At 44.0% G+C, this 27,910-nt stretch overlaps 1 protein-coding gene across 1 annotated transcript in view; it reads left to right on the forward strand.

The window, feature by feature from the left end:
- Nucleotides 1-27,910, forward strand: part of MYO10 (myosin X) — a 167,544-nt gene that overhangs the window by 25,988 nt on the left and 113,646 nt on the right. Inside the window, exon 2 of the mRNA XM_055704335.1 lies at nt 8,054-8,152. Within this exon, the coding sequence (XP_055560310.1) occupies nt 8,054-8,152 (99 nt within the window). The remainder of the gene's footprint in view (nt 1-8,053; nt 8,153-27,910) is intronic.

Genomic DNA, 27,910 nt, shown 5'->3' on the forward strand with positions numbered 1-27,910 from the left:
GTGGCATAAGCAGAAAGTTGCCAACTGGTAGTTTTAGGATTGGGGACTGCCAAGCCCAACTGAGCGTGGTGGATGAGCTACAGGCATTTGGCAGGCTGTCCTCTGGTCCCTGAGTCAGTGGTAGAGCTGCACGGCAGTGTAACAGCTTACTAGACAATATGGAAAATATTATGTTAGCAGAAGCTATTGGTGATTTCGGTTGGCTTGTTTGAGCAGTCATGCTGAGGTAACGACTCTTGCTATACTGCTGTAGGCTTTGGTGAATGCTTTTACGTACACTGTCTTTCCCTTGGTTTTTTCTTAAAATACCTGTTGAGATTAACTCCCATGGGTGAAGAACTGGAGTGTGTGCATGTATACAAATTGGTTAAATTCAGCTGGTTTTAAGGAAAGGAAACAAAGGTTTTGGATTTTTTTTTTTGTAGTTTTGTGTTTGGGTTTTTTGGTTGTTGTTTGGTTGGGGTTTGGGTGTGTTTTTACACTTGCATTCATGACTGTATTTAATAAATGTGTTTTTGGAAAAATATGAGTGCTTGGCAAACTATGCTGTCACCGAAAAAAGAACTGCAACTCCTATTGAAATCTGTGAAGTCAGAGTTAAGGCTTGTTTGGTTCTTAGGGTAAGTTTAAAGGTTTTTGTGAGGATCTTATATATTCTTCTTTAGAAATTCAAATAAGGAGAGAGAATTACATGTTAGTTTGAAGATTACCAGGTCTGTCATTTGCCTAGCCCCCGCCCCAATGGAAAGGGGTATAGTGGCCCCAAGCTCTTTCCTCCTGTATTCCTTGCATTTCCCCACTGTTATCAGTAACTGCCCCCTCTTCCTCCTCCTCACACATGTGTTGTCTTTTTGAAATACTTATCTTCCTTACTGAGTTTTAACAGATTAAAATCCCCCTGCCCCAAGCTAAGGTGTCAGGAGGAGAGTGGTGGAGGTGATATGGCATGTGGGGCAAGTCTGTGGGACCTGTTGATGATGTACAGTGGGACCCGAAACTGTGGATCCAGTAGGCAGAGATCCAGTATACAGAAAAAAGTTGCTCTGTGTGTGTGTGTTCCCTGCTTCCCAGGGCATTTCTCATTTTTGCAGTTTTATTCATGGGTGGCTGCCAAGCAGTACTTGGACCGCTGACTTTTAGTTTCAGAATTAATCAGAAATGCTTTGACTGCAGAGAAACTATTTCTTTACCTAGATTAGCAGGCACAAGAAAGAGCTGTTGTCCACTAGCAGCCTGTCTAGCTTGACTGCAACCCATAATGACAATAGGCTTTCCAAATTCCTGTACTATCATGTTTTTGCAGCCACAATGCCATGGTATAGGTTGCGCAGTCTTGAAAGGGAAAAAGGTATTTTGCAAAACTTGTCAAAAGAGAAAGGTGACCCTTGAATCTCTCATGAAAGTCATAATTCAGACTGTAGCAATACCAGTTACTCTTCTGAAAAGATCTGATGGCATTTCATTGCTGGATTTGCTTCTGAGGGTATGATAAAGCTGTTGGTTTTTAACAGTGCGGAAACCTCGTCATCCTCAGCAGCTGGCAACTGCATCTTCAGAGCTCTAGCAGAAAAGTGCGATTGCTTTTTGGTTTTTTGGCAAGGTCTGTTAGTGCTGTGTGTCTTCACAAGCAGCAGCAGAAGATGGGGAGGAGTGTGCGCATCCACCTGCATATAGAGAGGGTAATCTCTGTGTGCTGTGTTGCGCAGCTGGAAGAGAAAATGTTTTGGGTTTGATTTCTTTTTGATTATTAAAAAAAGGCCGTATTATATGAAGCGTCAGTCTTGTAAGAAGCGCTGGTGCTTTCAAAGGGCTGGGGAAGGTACAAACTTATTCCCATTCCCTCTCAAGTTGGCAGTAGTAATATATGCTTTAATCAGATTTCTTGTTTTTAAAGTGTTATGCCATTGTTGGTGCTGCGCTATCTGCAGTTACTGAAACAGAAGGAGATGGAGCCTGTTCAAGGTTAATCAGCAGCTGTTGCACAGACCTCAGGAGCAGGAGAGCTGGTGCTTTGATCTGGTGTGGGGGATGGACAGACAACAGAAACATCTTTTCAAGGATGTTTTGTTCTACAGGAAACTAAGCCCTCTAAACTGACTTTATATCCCATGGAAACATCTTCATGGCTTTGTTCTGATTTAAAACAGCAAAGCAAAGTGATATTGTTCAGGAGATGGAATGAGATTTGTTGATAGAAAGGTGTTAGTAGTTTACTCCTGTGCTCTCTGATGAAATTGTGATTGGTGTTGTGTTTTGAAAAGGATTTTAACCTGATTTAGCTGGATTAAGTATGTGCCTAGATTTAAGTATGAAGTCAGTTCATGAAGTTCAGTTTAAGGGACTGAAATCTAGATTACATGCTCAAATACCTTCCAGAGCTCTGCTTTCTCTCACAATCTACAGAGCCTTAGGGTTTAACTAGTCCTTCTTTGTAACTGTCCATCCCTTCCAACCCCACCATCCCCAGACAAAAGCTGCCTGTTCCCACCTGTTGACAGAGGGGAGGCAGGCTGGCTGGGGAGGAGAGGAGCCCAGCAGTATGGCACTGTCTTGGAGTGATTTCTGGAGCATCCCTTTTGTATGTTATGTGACAATAGTGTACACAGACTCCTGTAGTAGCTTTCATACTCAGGCACCGCCGACAGGTGGCTGTTGTGGAAGCCTTTTGTCGATGAGCACAGGAAGGCTGTGCTGTGGAGGCTGGGTGCCGCAAAGGAGCGGATCTAGATCAATCCTCTGAATTACAGAGTAGTAAGTCAGGCAAATGGACATTAGTACTTGTTTGTTTCCCTGGACTTCGATCTGGAAAAGCAGGTCTGATCTTCTGCTTAAGAGGCTGAATGTTTCATTTTGGGGTTGAAGTTGTGAGGGATATCCAGCTTCCAGTGAACTTCATGAGTTTGCCACTGAGTAGCCTGGCCAGGCATGGGTTTGGCATGTTAAGGTTTTTGAGTACCTAAACTAAGCTAACAGTAAAGGCTGAGTTTTCAGAATAAAACCTGTTCATTAATACGGAATTAGCAAAGTTTTGGTTTGTGTGTGGTGTTTTGGTTTTTTTTTTTTCTGGATAGCTTCATTCTTGCTGTGACCTTCGTTGTTTGTTGTCAGTGTGTGAATTAATAAAGAGGAGGAATGAGGGCAAATGTCATTTTGGTTATCTTTTGCATTAAAAAGGCATGTCCACCTTGATCTAGTTAATAGCATCTCTTCCTGTCTCTCATACTTTGTATTTGGAGCCAAGCTACCGAGGTAGGTAAACGAAAGGTTCTCTAAATCCATAATGTTTATTGTTCCTTTTGCTGTGCCAAGCCCTAGTAGTGAAATGCTTTTTGAATGCAGATGCAGTGTAACCTATGTTCGTTGCCCTTAATTTAAAGCACTTTTAACTGCTTTGAATCAACTGCATTGATGAGTTGACTGGATTTTCTCTTATAACATGTGAATGAGTAGCATGTTCACTTGGATGAGAGCACAGTTAGTATACAATATCTGCTTTTTCATATATATGTGTGCAATATATATATAAATTTAATGTATGGACAATTATTTTATTTAGCATACAACCTGTATGCATACACAATATAGCATGTTAATTATTTTGCAACAAATGCTCCAGCATTTTTACTTAGTTGAGGCAAGGTTCTTAATTAATTTTGTCATTTCCAGCATATATGTCCAATAGAAAGTAAAAGATAATGGATTTTTATCATCAAAGAACAGAATGCAGGAGGAAGGTAAGAGATAGTGTTTGCATTTTCAGCAGCAGAATCTGCAAGGTAGAAGGACTAGGGACTTCTCCAGGTGGTCTTACAACTGTGAGATTTGCAAACCTGTTTCCTTTCCCTTTGCAGTTAGGAGAAACTTATTTGCTGTGGAAATGATGGCGTACGGCCCTTCTGCAAATGCTATTCCAAGTATTTTTATGACCTTGCTTTACAGAAATAAAACAACATTGGGTTTTAGTAAGTGCTCCGTGGCTTTATTTGCCCCCTTACCACAGAAGGGTGACATGTCAGGGAGCCCTGGAGTAACCCAAGTCAGCAGGCTTCTCCCCCCCAAGCAGGTTCAGATCAATATAACGTGTCACCGTGTATGCCGATTGGAGTCCTCCTTCAGGTGGGTCCCGTATGACAATTCTTGTCCATGAATTAACTCCCAGTGAAGACGATGTTCTCAAAACTATCACTTGTGCATAGCTAATACGTTGCCGCAAGACTGCAGCCCAGTTGCAGAGCTAGCTGGGCACAGGAGGTGGCTGTAACTTGCATATCTTGTGAGGTATCTTTTGCCAAGACTTTTTTTGTTTTTTTCCCTCCCCCAGACTGGAAGGCCTCGCAGTGCACCCAGGCCATGGACAGATACCATATTGTTGAGCTACCTTGCCAGGGAACACGTTGTATTTGCATTTCAGATGCCTCGGGCTTTGTGAACTGCATTGTTCCAGCCTCCCCTGAATAGCAGCTATTGACCTCTAACAATGTAGGTTTGTTTAAAGCAAACCCTTTGGTGCTTTAAAAAGCTTCTTTTAGGACAGCCCAACCAAGCAAAGGCTTCTGTGCGGGCCCCCCTTTTTTTCCCTTTCGTAGCCAGAAAAAAAATTGCAGAATGAATAATTTAATTTCGAGATGGAAAACATTCTCCTCCTTGTGAGAGGCTATTTTGAATGCTGAGGTTTTGGCAAATTTTATTGCAGCTTAATGTTTATAAGCTTTTCATTGCCCTTGAAAGCATAAACTTCGTGTTACTTGAGCATGGAGATTTTGGCAAATAATAAACCAGCAGAACAACAGGGGTTTGGTTGTCCTGAAGCACTTGAACTTGACCGCATTTTGACAAATAAGTTTTTTTTGCTGTTTATGTATGCATTTAGATGAAATGGATTTAGTTCGTCTAGGACAAGGAGGTGGAGACGGGCCAGTACAGATGCTTGATGCCCAGCAGCAGGCTGACAAAAGCATTTCTCTGGGTGGTGGGAAGTCTGGAGCCAAATTACCTCTACTGCTTGGGGTGACTGTAGTACATGCTTCCACCCCTCAAGCCAGCAGGTCTCCAGAGCGTGGTGGTGCAGTAGCCACTGACATTAATCTGTTAAAATTTGTGAACAAAACTATGGTTATTTACTGTTGGTGGGAAGCTTTGCTATGCCTGGAGCACCTGAAGCGCTGTGTCCATTTCTGGGCTCCCTAGTACAGGAGGGACATTTGACATAGTGGATAAAGTCCAACAAAGGGTCATGGAGGTGATAAAGGCACTGGAGCATCTCTCCTATGAGGAAAAGGCTGAGAGAGCTGGGATTGTTCAGCCTGGAGAGGGCTCAGGAGAGATTTCGTCACTGCATATAAATCCCAGTGGTGCCCGGTGACAGAACTGGAGACAGCGGGCACAAACTTAAACACAGGAGGTTCCCACTGAGCATCAGGAAACAGTGCTTGTTGTGAAGGTGACAGTACTGGCACAGGTTGCCCAGAGAGGTTGTGGAGTCTCTGCCCTTGGGGATATTTAACAGCCATCTGGACAGGGTCCTGGGAAGCCAGCCCTAGGTGACTCGGTTCGAGCAGGAGGGTTGGCCTAGATGCCCTCACAGGTCCCTTCCAACCTCAGCCTTTTGCGATGCACAGGTGAAGTGAGGTGGTTGAGGACATGCAGGAATCCAAGGGGAAGGACTCGGCTCACCTTGCTCGGAGTGCATTGCGTGGTGTAGCGTGGGTATGCCATCTCTCTGATGCAGTGCTGTGTGCTGGTGCTGTACAGACTTTAGGCCCATGGCTTCAGACCTGTGGCACAGTGGACTCGGTGGGGCAGGTGGCAGCTGTAGCCAAGCACTGCATTGCACTGCCCTGCTGGGGCTGCCGGGAAGCTCTGACCCTCGAGTTTTCACTCTCAGGCACTCTTGGGGATGATGGGCTCACCTGATGGCAGCAGCTGCGCTAACGGGAAAGAACCCACCCCACAAGTTGTGGTAGATACTCCTTAATACAGAGGATGTTGCCCTCAAAGTTGTCATCATGCCTGTAGCTAAGGGCGTGTACACAGGACATTTCTGTTTGCTGGCTCTGGTGGGGAGGTACCAGAGGAAGCCCAAGAGCGATGCCCTCACATCAGCCTTCCTCCCCCTGGAAAGCGCGGGGTGAGAGGTGCCCTCGGACCCCTCAGTGTGGAGGTGTTCGTGCCACACAAGGGGCTTGAAAACAGAGCAGTGTCCTGGGTTTTCTGATGGCCAGAGTCTGATGCAGACCCAAGGGAAGGGGTGGAATTCTTCCTGCTGCTGTCACTGAGTTTTGAATTAAATGTTCAAATCCTCTTTATTGCTTTTACCACTTCTGGTGGGTACTGTCCCTGCTGTTTCCCAGTCCCCTGTTCCCCCTGCCCACCTCAGGTACCGGCACTCTCCTTTCTGCTCCCCTCTACCCTCACCATGTGCTTTTGAGTTGACATATCCTGCACTTGAAACGCCTTGGACTTGCTGTAAACCTGGAAACCATCTGGCTCAAGGTTTCGGAGGTAAAAGGGCAAACAGCTCCCCAGGCATTTGCAGCATTTAAAATGGAAAGCAGTTTGTTAGAACATGGAGGGGAAAAAATAATGATGGATGCTCTTATGTGGTCCTCTGTGTGCAGCTGAGCTCTTACCATTCGGAGAAACCAAGCAGCAAGAGTTCTTACATTCTGTGTGAACGTTATCTTGTGTCTCAGTGCTGCTGTTCTCCCATCGTAGAAGCAAGAATGTTTATTCAACATAAGCTAAAGCGTAGCAACTCATGACATGACTGAAGTCTGTTGTAGACTCATGGGCCACTGACCTTAAATACGTAGCAGAAATTAAAATCTGTATTTGTAATGGTTAATCGGGGTCCTGGCACCACCAATTTTAACAAGTCTGGTTTCTGTGTATTCAAATTCAGGCAAGGACGGTCTTTGGATGCTGGTGTGCAAAATTAATTATTTGAATTGTTTTTTCCAGTGATTGTACACCCAAGTCACAGCCTTATGATTATCGGGGAATACCCTAGCCCTTTTCTGCCACCGCTTTACTTTTTCTGTAGGAGAGGATTTGACTGTTAGGTGAAAAAAATCTCTGTTCTCTAAATACCACTGAAATACTGTCTCTAAATAGAGCTAAGATTTCTGATATGGAGCCCGCTGTCTGTGTGTAGAGAATAGGAGTATAGCTTGGGTTGGAGGTCAGACCATAGGGTGCTGCTGCTCAGTGTTTTCATGCCAGCTGAAGCCTTCTCCTGTGCTGGAGCAACTTGAGTGGCTATGGTTAATGGCATGGCTTTTGTTGCAGCTGCAGCATCAGCTGTGGTTCTTCCTCCCACATCCTCCTCCCTTGTTCTCAGCGCTTGATATTACTGTTTTCTTGAGGCTGGATCTACCAGCCAGGTGAAAATGTAAATAGTCTGTGCCTATCCAGCCTTACTAGACTGACTTAGGTGTCTCACTGATAGCGTCTAAGTTGCTCCCTCACCTCTAAAAAACAAATGCCATTTCTTTGTGACTTTGATTGCTAGTAGTTTTTGTTTGGTTTTTTGTTTGGTTTTTTTTTTAAATTCTTTGTGGTGGTGTGCAACTAAGAGAGGACTGTATAAAAGGCAAGGTGGTTTAGAAAAAAAGGTGAAAGATGATGGTTGTGATGGGGGAAGTACTGTGAGTGCCTAACAGAGGTTGAAAATAAATAGGTAGGGAGCCAGCCCCAGCCAGCTTTGAGGAGGAGCCTTTAAATGGAGTGTAAATTCAAACACTACTTTGTAATTTTACATGTGCTAACATGAGGCACATGACTGAGGCTCCAGCCGGTCTTGCCAGCAGTTAGGAACTTCTACTTTAAAAAAAAAAAAAAAAAAGGCAGAACTTCGAGTAGGCCTGTCTTTACTGTTGCAGCAGAAAACAACAAACACTTGCTGAGAGATTATTTTATTTCTTTCACTTGCATATTTGGATTTTGCTCTAACTTTCTCTGCTTTTACTTCATAAGTATTTCTAGATAAAAATAGTGAAATTCTTTTTTTCTGTTTTCAGTTATGCCATCTGTAACTCTGTTTTGTTTATTGTAGGGGTCTCGGGTCTGGCTGCGAGAAAATAATCAGCATTATCCCAGTACTGTGCATTCATGTGCGGAAGGAGTCATCGTATTCAGGACGGACTATGGTCAGGTATGGGCATTGCTCCTCTGTGTTTTCTCCTTTTTGCTGCTCTGTGGAAAAGAAGCTGTTCTCCTTGTGGGGAGGGCATAGGGAAAACGAAAAGCCTTAGGTTTGTGAATAAAGTATTAGCTTTGTGTGACCTGAACGCACAGCTCTGTTTTAGTAGCTCTTCCCGTTGCCTCTCCAGCCCGTTGCTGTGATGGTGCATGACAGAGCTGAAGCAATCCTGCCAGGTGTGAGCGGCTGGTTCCATGTGGGTTGGTGGTTATGTAGTTTATTGGAGGTGGGTGGCCTCTCCAGGGTTGTATTCCCCTACAGTAATGGAAAGGGGGGTGGGGTGGGGGGCTGGCATGTGGGACCGCAGTACCATGGTAGTGGAATGTCACTGCTTCAATGGGAGGCAGCAAGGCACACCTCCCAGAGCAAAATCAGGGCAGCTCCAACAGCTTCTGTTGAAAAGAGGGTTGTGAAAGAAGGGAACCATTACTCCTCTCTCATTGTTTGTTTTGGTTTGGGTTTTGTTTTGGTTTTGGGGTTTTGGGTTTTTTTGCAAGCTTGTTATTTATTATTTTAACTGCTTTTAAAATTATTTTTATTTATTTTATTTATTATTTTAACTTTGGGGTTTTTTGCAAGCTTGTTATTTTATTTATTATTTTAACTGCTTCCTGGCTGTCTCATGCTCCTGCCTCCTGCCTGCCTGTAGCATGGAGGTGGGCCTCAGTGTCTGCTTGGGTTACCTTGAAGCTGCTGACGGCTTGGAAGTGCTCTGTTTCATCACACACTTACTTTTTATTTATCTATTTATTCTGTTCTCCATTAGGCCACAGTTTATGCAGACTTAGCTTCTTGCAGCTTCCGTGAAGAAATTTCAGTATTGAGTCAGGTGTAAGTTACGCTGAGGCAACCTCTGGAGGACACTCCCTTTGACTTTTGGAGGATGTTTGTTCCCTCAGTTTTGCTTCCTTTTCTTAGTTATTTGCACCAGATGAAGGAAGCTTCAGGTAGTGAACAAGGCTGAGAAAAGCATGGTAGACTGGAAAACATGTTGCCTGTTCTTGCTGCCTTCGCTTAATGTCGTTCTGGGTAAGCTTGGTGGAAAAGCACGTCTTTGAGAGCCAGGGATCCCTTACTTTACCTTGTGTGCCTTTCTCCAGGCAGGAAAGGAACCAGATAGAGTTGCAAAGTGGTTTTTGATGGGCAAGATATAACCTACTTGAAGTTAAATTGCTGTTATCCTGGCAGTGAGGCATGAAAACAAGGATGAAACAACCAGCGTCTGAGGCAAAGAAAACAGTGTCTTCCTCCTCTTCAGAGTCCCTGGGCATGTGGCAAAGGAAGCGGAGTGACAGAGAGGAGGTCACATCCAAGCACCTCTGTCTGGTCAAGTCTCTAGTGGCAAAACTTAGTTGTGCTTTACATCCTTGGGGAGGCAGAGAGATGGGTGAAAGTCACTGCTGTCCTCAGAGGTAGTCAGGGAGCCCAACTCCCTGATAGCTGTTGCGTTTCTACTCCCACTGCCTTCCTAACGTCACTGGTTGGTTCTTAGGCCAACACCTAAGACACATGGAGGACAGGGAGTGGATTAGAGACAGTCAGCATGGCTTCACCAAGGGCAAGTCTTGCCTGACCAACCTAGTGGCTTTCTATCATGGAATGACTACATCAGTGGACAAGGGAAGAGCTGTGCATGTCATCTATCTGGATTTCTGTAAGGCCTTTGGCACAGTCCCCCGCAACATCCTTCTCTCTAAATTGTAGAGATAGGGATTTGATGGATGGGCTGGTCAGTGAATGAGGAATTGGTTGGACGGTCACACTCAGAAGGTGGTGGTTAAGGGCTCAATGTCCAGATGGAAATCAGTGATGGGCAGTGTTCCACAGGGGTCTGTAATAGGACCGGTACTGTTTAGTATCTTCACTAGTGGCATAGACAGTGGGACTGAGTGAACCGTCAACAAGTTTGCAGATGACACCAAGCTCAGTGGTGTGGATGACAGGCCGGAGAGACTGGATGCCATCCAGAGGGATCTTGACAAGCTGGAGAAGTGGGCCCATGGGAACCTCATGAAGTTCAACAAGGCCAAGAGCAGGGTCCTGCACATGGGTCAGGGCAGCCCCGGTATCAACACAAGCTGGGGGGTCAAGGGATTTATAACAGCCCTGACGAGAAGGACTTGGGGGTTCTGGTGGACAAAAAGCTCAACATGGCCTGATGGTGTGTGCTCGTAGCCCAGAAAGCCAACCATATCCTGGGCCGCATCAAAAGAAGCGTGGCCAGCAGGTTGAGGGAGGTGATTCTCCCCCTCTACCCACTCTTGTGAGAGCCCAACTGCAGTACTGTGTTCAGCTCTGGGGTCCCCAACATAAAAAGGACATGGGCCTGTTGGAATGAGTCCAGACAAGGGCCACAAAGATGGTCAGCAGGCTGGAGCACCTCTCCTATGGGGAAAAGCTGAGAGAGTCGGGGTTGTTCAGCCTTGAGAAGAGAAAGCTCTGGAAAGACCTTATAGCAGCCCTCCAGTACCTAAAGGGCCCCTACAGGAAAGCTGGAGAGGGATTTGTTTTACAAGGGTATGTAGCGATAGCACAAGGGGGAATGGTTTTCAACAGAAAAAGGGTAGATTCAGATAGATATAAGGGAGAAGTTTTTTACAGTGAAGGTGGTGAAACACTGGGACAGGTTGCCCAAAGAGCTGGTAGATGCCTCATCCCTGGAAGTGTTCAAGGCCAGCTTGGATGGGGATTTGAGCAGCTGGATCTAGTTGAAGATGTCCTTGCTCACTGCAGGGGGACTCGACTAGATGACCTTTAATACACATGGTATGGGGGAAGACAGCAACAAAACTAGACTGAGAGCAACTACCACTAGGTGTAAAGCCTCCTCACAAGAGAAACAAGGCCACCTATGTGCTGGTGTGTTTTCTGTGGGTTGCATGTTAAATTGTGTGTTTAGCGTTGCTCAGATCAGGGAGGTTGACCTGTCCTACTGAAATTTGGGGTCCATTGAAGTGGAGAGGCTGAGACTGTCTACTCTGTTGGCTCTTTGCAGCTGTAAAAAGGAGGATCCATCACGTTAAAGCATCACTGTTACATTTGAGGCGCGGAGTAGGAAGGCTGCCATGTGTGGTGTTGTACTAACCTGCTCCAAGCAGCATCCAGCACTGGGCCTTTCATTTAAACATAAGCCCTCTCCAGTGCCTAGTAGGAGTGACCCACATGCTTATAGGAGGGGCTACCCATCGTTTTTACAGGATTTCGTAATTGGACACATCTGTGAAGAACCTGACTTTTAGAAGTGTTTTGAGCTTCAGAACCCTTATCCTTAGAGGAAGGACAGACGCTGTTGTAAATGGACAACTTGCTGTGGTGCCCTAGGAAAGGATGGCAGAGCTAATGTTGGCATCCGCCAGCAGAAAGGCTGCTTGCTGGTGGTCTTACGTGAGCGTGTTACATGTGATGTTGCTGCCTTTCTGTGGTGTACGTAATGCAAGCTGAAACTTAAGGTAATATGGAAAAAGCCTCGTGTTGTTACTGTGATACCATCTGACTGATGACACTTCCTTAGAAAACCTTGGTGCTATCAACATCACTGGGGAAAAAACCCTCTTTCGGTTTGGTCAGCGTGTGTTAAAAGCAGGTGGTGCGAAATGGGAAGGGAGCAGCCTTCGGACCCGTGATGTGGGTTTGTCTCCTTGGCAGGCCTGAGCTGGCTGCTGCACAGCCAAAGGCATAGTGGCAACTCACCGCGCTTGATAACTAATCCTTCCAAGGCTTATGTTTTCAGGAGTGTACTTTGCGTGTAAAAGAACCGTGCCAGCTGACATTGGCCAATTAATGTTTTTTCTCCCATTGCTTTTCCTGATGCACTTTTAGACCACCCTGCCCTTGCTCTTTGGTTACCTACAGGCTGCAGAAGGTTGCAGGTGGGTGAAGTGGAGCTAAGGTAATACCCAACAATTAACTGTGATGGCTTGGAGATCCCTGCAGTGCTGTGTATTGCTTCGAAAACCAAGGCAGGGCAAGCAAGGGGTGAGATTGCAGAAGTATGGGGTGATGATGGCTTTTGAAGCATGGCCAGTGTTATTGATTCCCAGACCCTTTTGACAGCTGCAGCCCATGTTCAAGTGTGGTGACAAACTGATGAAAATATGGGGACCTTATCAAGCATTGCACAGCATTGCTGTTCATCTCTGATTCAACAGTTTCTACTTGACTTTGCACTCCTCACATTTCTACTGAGCATTTTGCATGACTTCTCAAGATGTGCTTAATGGGGCAGTGGGATGAGGAAGTAGTGTTTGCTGGAGTTGTGCTCAGGTTTTACTTTTATGAGTTTGGATATCAAGTTGTTGGCAGCATTAGTTTGCAGAATATTGGAAATATCATAGCACAGTACATTACTTCCTAATTTCTTCTTGCTGTTATGTTCTGAGGGATGGAAATAAATTTGCCACAAAATCCTGCGGCAACATATATATGCTGAAGGGGCATTGGTTGTAGGGAATCCTACCCAAAGCCAGTATTCTTGCAAGAATATGCCATAACCTTTTAATATTTTAACAAGTTGCATATCAGGCATTGAATCCATTCTGGTGGTGATATAATTTTCTCGAATATTCTTCTTGTCCCGAATGTTTCAATTAAGCAGTCCATTAGTTAACTGTCATTAAAGACAACTGCAGTACTGCCTTCTGCTGTTGTCACCCTCTGTGTGAGATTGTTGTAAAACTAGCTAATTTGATAAGCTGTGTGGATTATCTGGTACATATGGTATGCTAAAAAAAGGGAATTTCAGGTTGTACGTTTGGGTTTCCCTGAGCAAATAGCTATGAAACTATCTTAACTCTTCATGAAGTAAAGTGTGGCGCTGTGTGGGGGTAGATGAAAATCTCATTAAATACAGGGAGGGGAAGAGAACGTCAGGGCCATGTGTCACCACCCGAGCTCACGACAGAGGAGTGGGAGATGAAAGGTGTAACATCTCTGTCAGCACATGTTCCCGGTGTTGGGCTGCAGCTGGCTCTGGAGAGCCTTTCAAAAGCCTTCTGCAGGCTGGCCTTCAAAGCCAAGGGTCTGCAATGACTCAAGAAGCTGTGATGAGCAGACAATTCCTATTGTAAATGTTTCCCTTTGTAAGTGCCTCAGATGCTTTCCAGAAGAGAAGATGCTGTACTCATTTGGTGGTTGGTGGGTCGGTTGCTTGGTTGGTTTGGCTTTTGTTCCATTAGTGCGCACAGAGCTGGTGAAGGACGCTGTGCCTGATGTTTTGGAAACACTGTGTCTGTGAATATACATATAAAATATGTCAGTGCAGTCTATGGATACTCAGACTTAAAAAAAATAAGTCCTAATCTTTCCTTGTGTGTATAGACATATATATACACAAATATATATATATATATATAAAAGCTGGTATCACAGTTACTGCATCTTTTTTTTCTTGTTTTGAGGGTATTTTTGCTGCCTCTGTTTTTAGGGTTAAAATGATTTCTTCCTTAAGGGTTTTATTTACAGTAAAGCAGACGTTTCCTCCTCATCATATTCTATAAATTTTTAATGAAGTTGTGTGAGCTTATAAAGTACTCAAGTGAATGTTTTAATAAAATGCTAAAAGCCCTGCTGTCACTGTGTGCTTTGTTTGAAATGACTGATATGTGTGTGTTTGGTAATCAGTGGTTCAGTTGAGAAGTCATCTCTTTCCAGTTTCTCTCCTTTTCTGAATAATGTGAACTCTATTTCAGATAAAAGAGTAAATTTTCCTCATGCATGAAAGAGGACCGCTTTGTGCTCTGGACTTGCACAGACATACTTTAAACCGCCCCCAGTGAAAGCATAGATTGCAAATAGAAAAACCTGGGGGGGAGTAAAATCTTGCAGAAGATGGTCTTGAGCTGTGTGGCATTAATTTCAAGAACGTCTTTCTTGTCCGCTAATTAGGACTCTACTTTTTTTTCCATTTGTACATCCAAATATGTATAAAAATAGTGCCAATAAATGTATAGTTGGTGTGTGTCCCTTCCTTATTTATTTATTAATGTAGTCATGGTGGTTTGTGTAAGTAGCACTGTGTTTAAGCCTTTGAGCATTGGGGACTTTGAGAACAGCACCTAAGAGCACACATTTTTAATAGTGCCTATTCCTGTGCAAGGAAAGCTTCCATAAATGTAAGACATAGTTTGTGTAGGGGTAACCTGCTCTGGAGAAGTTAATCCAGGGAAATTTAAAAGTTGAATCGATTGCTGCAAACTGTCCTGAGTCTGAAATTTGAAGACACTTAATTGCATACCTGCTCGCTTAGTTGACTGAGAGGAACTTTTAAATCAAGTATGTTCTAAATAGAAGCAGCTAAGCAATAATATCCCAAAAATGTAGGCTCTTTAAAAACAGATGTCACATTTCACCAGGGAAGACTCTGTCAGTTAAACCAGCTTTCTGTGAACTTTCTTTACAAAGAAGTCCTCACGGCATGGTGTTATGTCAGCAAACAGAGTGCTGCTCAGTATCTTTAGCTTCAAATCAGAGGCACCTGTAAATGGTTTGTTCAGCAACAAAAGTATTTTTTCCTGTGATTTTAACTTACTGTGGCTTTTCTGAAGGCATTTATGCATCTAAAGAATTGGAAGGCTACAGATGTTCCTTGTTAAACACAACTCAAGTATGTTTTCCATGGAGGTTTTCATCTCCCCCCCCCCCCCCCCCCCCGCCCTCCTTGTTTGAAGGCTGGGACAGTTTCTCATCATGACCTTATTCAGAAAAGTTAGACATGGGCTTTATTTGAGGTTTGGGGTTTGTTTGTTCTCTTTTTGCCTGGTTTGGGGGGTTCCTTTTGTTTGATTTTTGAGTTAGCAGTAGGATTATGTTGAAGGTACCATGTGGTTATACCAGGAGACTTCATGTTTTCCTCATTTTTGGTTTAAAAGAAAAATAAAATCCCAAACCTGCAGGCAATGGTTAAGCACTTCTTATAAGGACGTTTTCCTTTGCCTTGTGTCCTTTCTCACTCTCGCTTGGGACTGTCTCATGCTAGCCTTTGCTACTGTGAGGAGCCCTTTTAAACAAGAGTCTTCCGTTCATATTCACAGGGCATGAATAACACCACTGAAGTTACTTGGCTTAAGTTACTGAAGTCAGTAGGACTGTTTATCAGTAAATGCTGTGTTTGGCTGCATCGGTTCATGGGATCAGGCATCGCAGAAGTAAATCCTTCTGGGCAAGGATTTTCTTAGTTATCATTGAAAAGTGTCATGCTTGCTTCTAGCTCTTCCCTGTAAAGACTTGACAGTATTTCCAAGTAGTGTTTTTTTGGACTTCTCCCTGAATGCAATATCTATTACCCTGGAAATACACCCTTACAAGGGAGCATTTTAAAGAAGCCCTGTGTGAGCTCCCTTGTATATGCAGCCTCTTAAGAAAATACACAGATATATGCGGTGGGCTTTGGTCTTGGCTGCTCTTAGTATTAAATGAATCCATCTCTTTCTGCAAGCTTTATTTATGAAGACGTTCATGCTTTTTAATTTAACGATGCTTATGAAGGGTAGTGACTACTGACTGGCTGCTGGGTAGCTTGTGCGTGTTTTGGGCAGCAGATCCCCTGCCTTTGAGGCTCAGGGTCAATACCAAATTCAGCGACTTTATGCCAGGAAACTGGATTCCGTCTGTCTAAACACTGTAAAGTTAATTTTATTCTACAGTGAGTTATATTTGGCTTGTAATAATTCTCCCAATTATTTCTAGTACAGCTATAAAGGCTTGGTGCTGTGGCTGTTTGCATGTTGGCTTCTTGCTTTCTTTTTTTATGTTTTGGGTCTCTTTTATTGCTATTTTTAGGGGATGTGTATGGGAATTTTGGGGTTGGGGAGGGCCAGAAGTCAGACAGAGTTGGGATTTATCTTCTGCACAGAAGTATTTACGTCTTTATGCAGGATGTCGAAGTTCAGCAGCTCTTGCTGCAGGCATCTGTTGACGCACCCATAAACAGAGCCGGTGACAGATACAAGCTGGGTGCCAGGAGCGTCCGTCGGGAGCATCTGCGGGCAGACTGGCCTCAGTGACTCGCACGGGCCACGCTTGTCCCAGGTGCTGCCCAGCTTGGGGAGGTGGCATTTGGCACCTCAGCCCGTGGGGCATTGCCTGGGAGGGATTGCAAGGAGGGAGGGCTGTGCCCTGCTCACCCCTGCTTTCTCTGTCCCGTGCCCTTCAGAAAGGGATTTCAGTGAACCAGACAAAGCTGCAGAGCCGGTAGGTGTCCTGCAAGCCCACTGAGCTGCATCGGCCCATCTCTCCTGTGAAGCGTTTAATGGAGCGTAACTGCAATGCATGAAAGCCTCCTGCACCTAGTAAGGATTTCATGCCATTGTAGGACCTGGCAGGAAACATTTTCCTTGGTGGAAACGCTGCTTCAAAACCCCAAATGTTACTTAAAAGTGTGATGTGTGATCACTGGTTCAGGTGGAAGCACTCATAAATTGAACAAGTTTTTTCATCTGATGTGCTGTCTTTTTTTGCTTTTTAAGTACTTGCTAATTGGAAAAATCATTACTTTGGGTCTCTCAAATTCTCCAAATACTGATTGCTATAGCATAGAAATATTAGAAAGACATTTCATAATGCTGAAGGAAGTAAAATCTGTGACAGAAAACTTTCTTTTTTTCCTGATTCAGCAGCTAATTCAGCTTTCCTGTTTAGCTGTTTTATATCAAGAGTGTTATTTTTACATGACTGCCATTCTTTGAATATTTGTTAAAGAGTAATATGGAAAAGCATTTTTCTATGTGTTTTTCTCTGAACTACTGTGTATTTATTAGATAAAAAATACAGATCAGGTTGTGAAGTACTTCGTGGATATGGTGCACATGTGCTGTCTTCACTTTTTTCCTGTTACTCGCCTTTCTGCAAAAAACACTATCAGCTTGATTAATTCAGGAAGGGGAAAATTTTAATCCTAGAGTGAGATATTTTAAAAGAAAAGCTGAATTGTAAAAAAAAAAAAAAAAAAAAAAGTCCAAAAAACAAACCCAAAACAAACCCAAAACAAACAAACAAACAAAAAAACCCAAACCCAACCAAAACAAAACTACCTCAAAAAACCCAAAACAAAACCCAAACCAAAACAAAAAAACCTCCCCCCAAAAAACCCAACCCTTAAACACCAAACCAAAGAAACCGTCCGTGCGTGGCAGACCAAATTGACTGTACTACTCCTGCAAAATGAACCTTCTGGCTACCAATGCATAGCCAAGCTTTGTCAGAAGTCAGGGAGTTTGCAAGTGAGCAGCCCGGAGATTTCTAATGTACAAATGATGGGGGCAGAAGGGCTGAGCAAATGACCATAAATAACTCCTTTAATGTTGGGTTTTCAAGAGTTTTGTTCTGCGTTGCCTAAACATAATGGTAGTGTTTGCTTTAGCTTTCCTGAAATTAATTTGTTTGGCGTTAGAGTGGCTGTTGTTAAGTGTTTTACTAACAATATAAATTAAATCTGTATCAACAAAAGCATTTCTCTATGCTTTCTGTAAGACCTGACTGAAAGCGGTCCGTATCTGAGATGCTGACAAAGAGGTACTTACTATGTGTCCCCTCGGTTTGCTGTGGCCACATAATGGGTTGTGGCTGCGTAAACAGTTGAGATGTCAGTCTTCTCTCTTGCTTTCTGCAAAGAAAATCCAAACCATCTGTGCTTTTTTGGTGCTTTTATTATGCTTGTACTAAAGATAGCAAAACTGCTTTTGTTTTAAGATTAAAGCAGATGTACACAGACTGCCATATTAATTTCTTTTGTAAGGGAACACAGTTCAGCTGTTCACAAAACATGGGAAGGAATTCAGACTGCATCGTGCCAAAAAAAAGACGACAACGATGGATCTGTAGCTTCAGGACGAGCAAGCTTGTCACTTCAGTTGTTTCCTTGTTCCTAAATTCCCTTGGATGTGGGGCTGGTCTCATTGTTCAGTGCTGCCAGTGTTTTCAGGAACACGTGGTTTAGGTTAAGCTCAATTACACGCCAAGATACTTCGCTCTGCGACAGGGCATTGCTCAGTTCTGCTGTAGTGAGATTTTGTACCTTACAGCGCAGGTAAGTGGTGGATGGTCACTGAGATTTTTACTCGGAGAAGGCTCCCATCAACTTAACTTGTGTGTGAATTTATCGCCATTAGGAGTTGAGCAAGAGTAAAGCAATATAGGCTGCCCTATTTTTTTATTATTATTATTATAGATTAATTATTTTACTAATTATTATTATTTATTTTTAAAATTAAGAAGTCAAAGAAATGACTGGGTAATTCTGGGTGGATTTTTACACAAGAGCCATGTCTCGCCCCCACCGTGCTGCCCATCAGGGACAGAGAACTGGGCTCAGGGGTGTGAGCTGTGAAAAATCCTTTTAGGTTACTATTTCAAGTGACTAGTTTAAAAAATGTAGTCATCTGACAGGTGTGTAGGGTACTGCGTTAGGTGTGCTGGTGGTCCCAGCCCACGTGCCGGCTAGCAGGTATCGTGAGGTGGGGGTGATTACTGTGTAGGGAAGCGGGCAGTGTCTGCTGGCAGGTCCTCTGGGGAAGGCTGCGGTGCCTTTGGCTCTGCGGTACCAGTTCTGTAGGTGGAAAGCTCGTTTGATCTTTCACCAGTGGTTGCTCGAGCAGTTCTTGAGGTTCTGCATTTTCCCTGTGTACCTGAGAAATACAGAAATGAAGGGGGGTACTCTGCATCTCCAGGTCTGTCACTGCACAAGTTAACTTTAAAGAACACTGAATCTCTGCAGTCAGGTTGGATGTTCCGATGCCAGAGTACTTCAGGGCTTGATGTCCATAATCTCTGTGTTTGAAAGATGCGTACTTCTGGCAGAATTTCAGATTCTTTTAGCAGGGAACGCGGGAGTTTCCCGGTGGGATAAAATGTGTCGTTGCACCTTCAGGAGCCACGTGACATTTGCCTTCTTGAACATTTCAAAGCGACTTGTCAGAAAGCATCAAGACTTCTCATGAGAACGCTATGGGAGTGAGATTTCCCCTAAAGCCTTTCTGCAATGTGATGATAAACTCTTTCAATATTAGTTGCAAAAGCCACTTTCATAGTGGTGCTTTTATGTTTGCTAAGCCAGGGGAAGAAAATGTTAGTGTAGGTCATGTGTCTCTTCCTCATCAGCACACTTTATTTTTTTTGTAAAACAAGCCACGTCCTGTTTAGCATACACATGATGAAGCTGAGAGATGATTTAGGGAGATTTATCTATCCAAGCTGACTTAGCTAAGGAGAATCATAAAATGTACATGGAAAAAAATCCACTGTGTTGCAAAGTCAAACCCTGGAGAGTTAGGAAATGCTGCGGGGCCTCTTTGCACGGCAGGAGCGGCAGCTGCTGCCCCCCTGCAGTTGGGTGGGTGGGCACACGTGGGAGAGGAGAGGGACCTGTGCCAGGGGAAGCAGTACCAGTCAGCTCTGAGTGACTTCTGGTGTTTTAGGGTGGTGGGGATGAGCGTATATGAGAATGGAAGTAAGGATTGCTCGTTCAAAGCATCCTAACAGTCCTTCCTTTTGTGATGTGTGCTGGTTTGTTTAGTTTTTTCTTTTTTTTTTTTTCTTTTTTTTTTTTTTAATGCCTCCTACCTGCCCTTTGTCCTCTCTTCCATGCATGACCTCCTTCACTTTTACGTGCTTGGTCTCTCCAAGCTTCTGCTTTAGCTTCAGTTCCTATAGCATGTCCTGGCTCATTCGGCCTCACAGCCTGGCAGCTGTTCATACCTGCTTTTCTCCCTGAACACCAGTGTGCCCACACACGTGCTGCATGCACCCTGTCAGGCGTAGCTCGTAGCTCCCTGGGTGGGTGATGGCAGGGTCCGGCAGCCAGGGTCCATCCCACCCCCAGCCAGGGTCAGGGCAGCTGGGGGGCACAGGGGCAGCCCCAGCCCTGGCACTGAGCACCTCCCTGTAAACCCAGCAAACCTCAGCAGAGCACAAAACCACATCAAGCCTCCTTTAGCTTGTGAGCAGCAGAGGGTCAGAGGGTCTCCTCAGCCTCCTTTCGCATGGCTTCTGTCTGGCCTAGTATGGATAGTGGCATCCCAGAGCTGCAGGGGGGAGCACGGGAGGTCTCGCTCAGCAGCAGCTGCTGGAGCACACCAGGGGCAGAGGGGCTTTCCCAAGGTGTTTGGCTGCTGTACCTCTGAGGCTTTACTGAACACTCACTGTGGGATTTTTCTCCAGTGATTTGCAACTTTGTCAAAACTACGACTTTTACAGGAAAGATAAAATCTTGCTTCTTGGAAACAATTAATTCCCTTTTTAAATTAAACTTACGTTCCTTAAAAGAACGGTCTGGTAGAGTGTTCACGGATCAAATCACCAGAGTTATTGTAGACCTGAACAAGACAAAAGTACTGTTTTGCCTTTGGGGATAAAATAAGCTAATTTGAAAATACAGGCATCGTTAGTAAGATGTGTACCTGCCATTGAAGGCTTCATCTGAAGCTTTCGATGTGTAGCAGAATTGTAAGCTATTGAAGACAGACTTGGGAAGGGAGCAATCTTAATAGCTCGAAGTGTCACGAGCCTATCATGAAAATAATGATATGTCTTTTACTGCTGATTATTTCTCTTTTGAAAGTGCACTTTTTCACTAGCATCAGCAAGGAGTCCTAATTAGAAGTAAATAATAAAATCCATTATTAATGCTGCTTTCAGGCAGACATTTAATATACATTGAAATCTGATGGCCAGACTTCATTGGCATTATCTGTGCATCATTATTGGCTTTGATGCAATTACACAGGGTTTCTGTCACCCCAAGGTTTGCCCAGGAAGTGTAAAGTTCTGACAAGGATACTTCAAGGACTGCTAGGCATTTGAGATATGTTAATGTTTCTCACATGTCCTCGGTGGGTGGGGGAAGAGGGAGCAGTAATTCTGCATGATCAGGAAAGCAACAGAAGTGTGACAAAGGGTTGATAAGTACAGCATACAAATGTGTACTTCTAAGGAGAATGTGACTACTGCACTGAGTTTTTACATGAACAAAACCCTTGATGTGGGCAGGGGCTGCACCCAGCAAAGCCTCTGCAGAAGGCAAAAGGGAGGCCAAGAAGCCCAAGACTGCTAGGGGTCCACTTTTTCTGAAGCATCACCCTCTGTTTTCTTTTGGGTTGCTTCTCTGGCCATTTTGTAACATGCTTGCCTTATATTCCAGATGTATGATGATGTTAACGGATCAGACCAGACACTGCTGTGCATATTCGGTCACTCTGAATCATTGCAGATATCTGTTAATCCCAAGCATGTCCACAGGCATGTATCAAATGCATTTGTTCAAATGCGTTCAGAAATGAGCAGAGCTGTTGCTATGCAGTATCATAATGCCCCTAATAGGTTAATATGGCTGTTACGGAAAGTATTAAGTCATGTGTACATATGCTGTGTAGATAGTAAGGTGGGGAAATGTACGTGTAGGAGCTCACGCAGATGTATACATATACTGCTTCCCAAAAACACTGGACTCAATAATCTGCATCACATGCCTATCCTTTTCTGTAGAAGAAATCCTAGTCAGTGGTAGCCTACAGAAGTTTTCTAAATGAAGGCTTGATTTTTCAGTGATGATGTCATGCTGATGCCACACTGAAGCACAGCGCCAGGCCTTGGCTAAAGAAAACACGGTTAGGTAGACCAGCATTCACCTTGTGGTATTGATAAGCTCCGCAGCTGCACTTTGAAAAGCCCTTGAACATTGCACCTTGAGTCAGTGCTGTTTGAATATGAAATCCTTAGATCTGACTCCCCACAAATGGAACTGTTTACTGTACCTGATGTCCTTAGAGCAGATTGAGCAGCTTGAAGTAGACAAAGATTCAGACACCAGCAAGGTTCAGAGTTGCTGAAGCTGCTCTAGAGTCATGCATTTTTTGCATGACTTTTAACCTGTGTGCAACGTGATGTACTTACTGGTTTCAGTGTGGATGTTATGTAAATACTAAGCAGCTTATCAGATGTCGTTCAAGCAATGCTTCCTCTATTTATGTATGAAAATTGAAAGAAATGGCTGATTAGAAAGGAGCAGCTGATTAGCAAACTAGGGGGAAAACGTTATCACACTGGTGCTTTTAAAACAAGCTCACCTTTGAAGTGATAGCAACAGAAGACATTAGCGGCTTCTCTTGAGAATTTTCTGAATAGACAGATTTATTTTTTCATGGAAGGTGAAATTAACTTACAAGGAAGCTTTTGGAACTTTGTTCCAGATTTTTTTTCATCACTTGTAAGTTGCCGTCTTGAGCAGTTAGTACCCATGAGTTAATGGAGCCAGACTTTGCCATGTGAAAGGGAATCCTGTCAAGCTCATTCCCTTGCATAGCACAGATTTTAAATCCATTTTTAATTTGCATTTGTACTTAGGTGTCACCAGTCTAAATCCTGTAGTAGAGGTGTCAGTCTGAAAACAGTGTCCTGTAACCTCCATAGGAGCTCAGGTATGGAGGGATGTATAGTGGCAGAGTCCTGTGTTTGCCCCGGGACACAGCTGAAGCAGCTGAGTTACTGGCTGAGGTGGCCCTTCGCTTTCAGATCTTTGCATGAACTTTTCTCCTTAGGAGGTATAAGGGGCAATCGAGCATAAGTTGGATAAGGAGAAATAACAATCCTCTGTGCTTCCAGGCTCACTTACCAGTCCAAAATACACTTTGTGAGATGATGGAAAAGTGTGGGGGGAAAAAATCTGGATGCTAACCCAGTAGTTTCACCTACTCCTGTAATTAAGCTCTGAGTACTTGTAGCTTTGTTGAATCTCTGTTTGTTTGAAGCTAATTTAGTTTCCAGTCTGGCAGGAACTGTCCCCTTAATGTCAGGGTTTTTTCTTTAGCCTTCTTAACGCAGCACATGATTTCCGGAGACCAGCGCATTATTTCTGGCCGTCAAGGGCACCCCCAGTATGCTGATGTGGTTCTTGAATTATACAGCTACCAGCATACACACCCCTAGAGTGAGTAACAGCTCTTTGCAGTACATGTGTAAATATTTACATCTGTTTCCCTCCCACTTGGTAAAGTACTCCATTTCTGTACAGTACAAAGCGCTTTGTATATAGAAAAAACGCACATTGTTTAGTTCTTTGGTTTTGTTTTGAGGGGGCATTATATTTATTTAACAAAAGGCCAACTAGACGCAGCATGCATTTTGCAGGGAAGTTGTGCTTTCATCCAGTTTCGCAGCTGGATGGACAGATTTATGGCGAGGTGATGGACTTTTTCAAGGTCAGATGGTGATTTGGTGGTAGAGTAGAACCTTGGGTCCTGCTGACTGCAGCACTTTGTTTAAAAGTTCCAGCATACAGCTTTGTCTTTGCAAATTACCGCAGCAAATAAACCAAACTTAGCCCCAGCCCCACGGTTAATTTAAATAAACAAATTTTGTGGGGGCTGTTATGTTTATTTAAAATGAGGTTGATGGGTACTGATAGGCTCAGACTTGTCCTTGCAGTAGGGAGGAATTCTGAAAATGATTGTGGTGATTCTTTTTCGCTCTTCAAAAAGATTTGGGTGCTTAAAAATACATCTTTAATACAGGTAAATGTGTGCATCAGCTACTGCTGCTTTGCATTTTAGTCTGCAGGTCTTCATCCATTTATTACACAGTTATACTGAGTAGTGCATAAAGGCAAATGGCAAAAGTGAGAAACTCATAGTGCCAGAGGAACTGGAAAAGCGATGGCAGATTTGGGCCAGCATCTCCCTGTGTTGCAGTGGGGAAGGTGAGCTGTAGCAGGGAGGATGGCTGGGGCTCCGGCAGCCAGCCCTGGCGTTAGCCATGCTCATAAGGAGCAAGTTCCTCCTTTGCATTTTCCTTTAAGGGAACATGCTATATGCTGTATGGTATACGTATTGTCAGAGGGGCTAGCTCTTGCTCTGGTGGACTTGCAGGAGAGGGATTCCTTAGCCTTAGAGAGAAAATACCAGGTTTTTCATGCTTGAGATTTTAACTTTTTCCAGGTTTTACATTGGTGGCAGGTTCTCACTGGTGCCTTCAGCCAAGGGCACCGCAGAACACTTAGTGACTGAGGTAGAAATGAGTTTGTGAATGCTATCTGCTGATTTCCAGTTACGAAACTTCAGAAGTGATCTGCATTTCTGTTATGGAAAAAAATACACCACTCTATCAGTTGAGAAACATTCAGTGTCTGTGTTGGCACTGGCTTGCCAACAGCAAAGCATCTAGCAAAGTCCTGGCACATCTGCCGAGTTCGAAGTCACCTGGAGTGGTGGGACTTCCCAGATCTGTCAGCACCACATCCAGCTTCCTTCCACATTTTCCTTTATGCTGCTTCACCTGAACTCCCACCTGGCTGTCCCTGCCTGAATGTGCACGGTTTCAGGAATATAACCTGCAAGATTTAGCAATGAAATTATTTTTTAATGGAGTTTTTTTTCTTTACTTTCTCAGCAAGCTGCGTTATAAACAGGCATGTGCTTTAACTTAATTTTCTCATCAAAAAGTGCTATTGCTAACTTCAAGCATTAAAGCTTTCTTTTGTTATGCGTCAACTACAGTATTTCTGGGGCACTTTGTTCTGATTTTTTTTTTTTTTTTGTCCTCTATGTATGAATGCAAATGGATATATTCATTTCACTTCTTTTATAATAACTGAGTTTGGGCCTTGATTTGAATTCCTCTTATCAGTCGTGTCTGCGCGCAAAAGTTACAGCATGTCAGGAAAGTAAGGTATGCTCCCACCATCTGTCAGATGCAAGGCAAAAATAAAATCTCTGCCTTTATGCATTTAATAGTAAATTAATAGAGATCTTATCAGCTGTTACAGATGTATATTGCTACGCTCAGCTGAAAACTTGATGTGTGGTAGGAAATCAAGCTAATACTTGCTCCTTCCGTTAAAAGGAGCAAGCACAGCAAGAGTCCAGGCTAATGAGATGAATATAAAGGGACCAGTGAAATTTACTATTAAGACATAGTTTTGAAAGCTCATTATTGAACAACAGGTTTGTGAAGAGGTTTGGAAGAAAAGTCACCTCTTACTGTTGGAGTACAAATGGAGTTTGAACTTTCTTTTTAAAAGATCTTGAATCCGTTACAAGTATTTTGAACTACATGGTAGTGGTAAGTGTCTGAGTTTTGGTCTCTGAGCTCATGGAAAACTTAGTTTCTGGGACTAGAAAGTTCGTATTAAAAGGCCTGTTATTCACTTCTTGCTTTGTGTTTGAAAATAGGCCTATGGGTAAAAAGAGAAAAATACCCAAACCATATCCAACCTGTGCTCTTTGCTTTTACGTTCTGCTTGAGAAGTATTGCAGCTTTTCATGTTGCAGATGGTCTGAAACTATTTGTCAGGGCTATAATCAGGGGAGCGTAAGCATTTTTCTTAATAGAAAATACTGACAAATGCACCCCATTACAAACTGAGAGGAACTTGTCAGTTCCCGGTAAGTTTAGCAGCTGTATGTGCAAGCAGTTCCCCGGGCAGTACCTGTGCTGTGTTTTCAGGTGTGTGTGTTGGGTTTAGCCAGAGACTCCCATGGCCGTCCCTGCGGGTCAGGTCGGGTCTAGCCCGTGGTTTGTGAAGTTGAGCAGCCGGCCAGGATGAAAGTTGTGTGTCTGAGCTGAGCGCAGCTTGTGGAGTGTGGTTGCTGGAGTAGCCAGAATCTGCGCTCCTGATGGCCGCTTCCCACTGGCAATAAAGTTTTGCTGATGGCTGATCTGAAAGCACTTCTTCGCCCTACGATCTAGCAGCGCTTGTGGTTGTGTGAAACCCCTTGTATTCATTCATGAGCTTGCTTGAACTTGCCTCAGCAGTGTTATCATCTGCAACCTTTAACTAGAGATGGCAGTGTCTTACTAGCATTTAAAACTCCCTTGTGTTTTGGGAGCCCATCCTGCGCCCTTCCTATGTGGCAGGTTGCTGTGTGTATGAATAGCTTGAACTGGGAGATCTCTGTTCCCCATGGTCTGTGTCCCATTTGAAGCATCTGCCCGTAGTGCTGTGCGCCAGGGAGACATCTCTCCAACGGTGCAAAACATCTTTCAGATCACTGGGTTGAGGCGGCTTTGTGTACTAACTCACGTTTTGCACCATTGTTTGGAAATGACCTTATCTTTCTCACCCAATCAGCTAGGTAAACACACGTCCATGTTCTTGGTCCTTTGTGGCCGATCATCATCTCTGAGGGAAACACACCTCTTTCTCTGATTCTCTGGAGAAATGGCAGCTGCTGCCAACCGCAAGTACCTCCTTTGGAGGGATGCTTTACAGAGTAACTGCTGAACACCAGAGGCATGTCTGAAGAAAGCTGTAAGCCAAATTGTGGCTGTGAAGGTTTTAGCTATAGTGATGCAAATTCTGACATTAGCGTTTTACTTTGATGTAACACCCCTCACCCACCCTTTTCTTCCCTGCACTTTTCACTTTCTAGGAAGCGGTTTGTGCAAAGTCAAAATAAAAAGTACTTGTGTAGGCACTGATACCACTGTAGCTTCAGCTGATGAAGCGGAGTGGTTTCACTGCGGTGCTGCAGCTGTATCAGTAGAAGGGCACGCTTGAAGTTAAGCACTGAATTTTGTGGAGGCAAAGGCATTCTCAGTTCCTTTGCAGCTGGGCATAAAAATCCAGTTTAGGTCCAAAAACCCCGGGCCGGTCAGCATGGCTTGCATCTCAGATGCACATAGAAAAGGCTGAGGGTCAAGCGGTTTCACTAACAGCTGAAGCAACTTTGTTGGAAAGAGTTTGACTTCGGTTGCTGGTGCTATAGTAGAGTAAAGGGCCTTTGGACAGCTGGAGGCCACAGCAGCAAGGGAGTAGTTTTTGAGTTCTGTTACTTTTGTTCGTGTTTTAATTGGATTGAACTCTGCCCCAAGGGGCCTGGAAAAAAAAATTGGCAGATGGGCTAGCGCTTCCTGGCTGCAGGGACAGCCTGCTAACCCTGAAACAAGTAACCCCAGTACCCTGTGAGCAAAAGAAAATTCACTGGAAAAGCACCATCAGTGTAATGGTGCTGAGGTCAAGGGCCTCTGCTAGTAAAACCCCTTGTATTCATGATTCACAGGGCTGCATCAGCAGGATCTAGTGCAGACTTGTCTTAATGGGAAAAGCCTCTGTTGTTGAGAAGTGGATTTGTTTGGAGACCAGTGCTTGCTTATACTTTGTTAGCAACCCAGTATACCTGGATGCTTGAGTTACCTTGCTCTGAGCTGGAGCAGGCCAAGGGGATCAAAAGGAGTGCTTTTTCAGCTTTGTTATCTGACTTAATCCAGTTGATGAGTTGTATGCCTGCTATGCACTTTCTTTGACTTGACTTCTCCAGAAGTGCATCCTGGTAGTCAGGGTTAAACCTTCCCCTCACCAGCAGACTTCTTCCACTGGTGCCTGGGCTGCCTGTGCTGTGTTTCCCTGCCTGGGAATGTGAAGTGTGTTTGATGGTCCTGCTCTTGTGGTGGGGTGGGAATTTTCTGGTTTTGTGCAATGTCTTGTAAGGGTGCCTATTTTGTTCTTGGCAGATCAGTTAAATCAAAACCTATAAATAGTGGTAATTGAAATCAGGTGCTCTAATTTGCATAATGATACGAACCTGCATAGCCTGTTTTTACGAATGCTAAGTTTCTTCCCAACAGCTTATAGTTGCTCAGTGTTTCGTACTAAGATCTTATGCTTGACGTCCAGCACCTGAGTTTGAGCCTTCCTTCTCTTTTTAGATCCGTTTCCTTCTCTGAGTATTTCAGCTACAAAGGAATCTAGCTAATGAAAAATCATGAGGCCTGTCTTTTGATGTGGTA

This window comes from Falco cherrug, chromosome 3 (assembly GCF_023634085.1).
Source record: "Falco cherrug isolate bFalChe1 chromosome 3, bFalChe1.pri, whole genome shotgun sequence".
Classification (NCBI taxonomy): Eukaryota; Metazoa; Chordata; class Aves; order Falconiformes; family Falconidae; genus Falco; species Falco cherrug.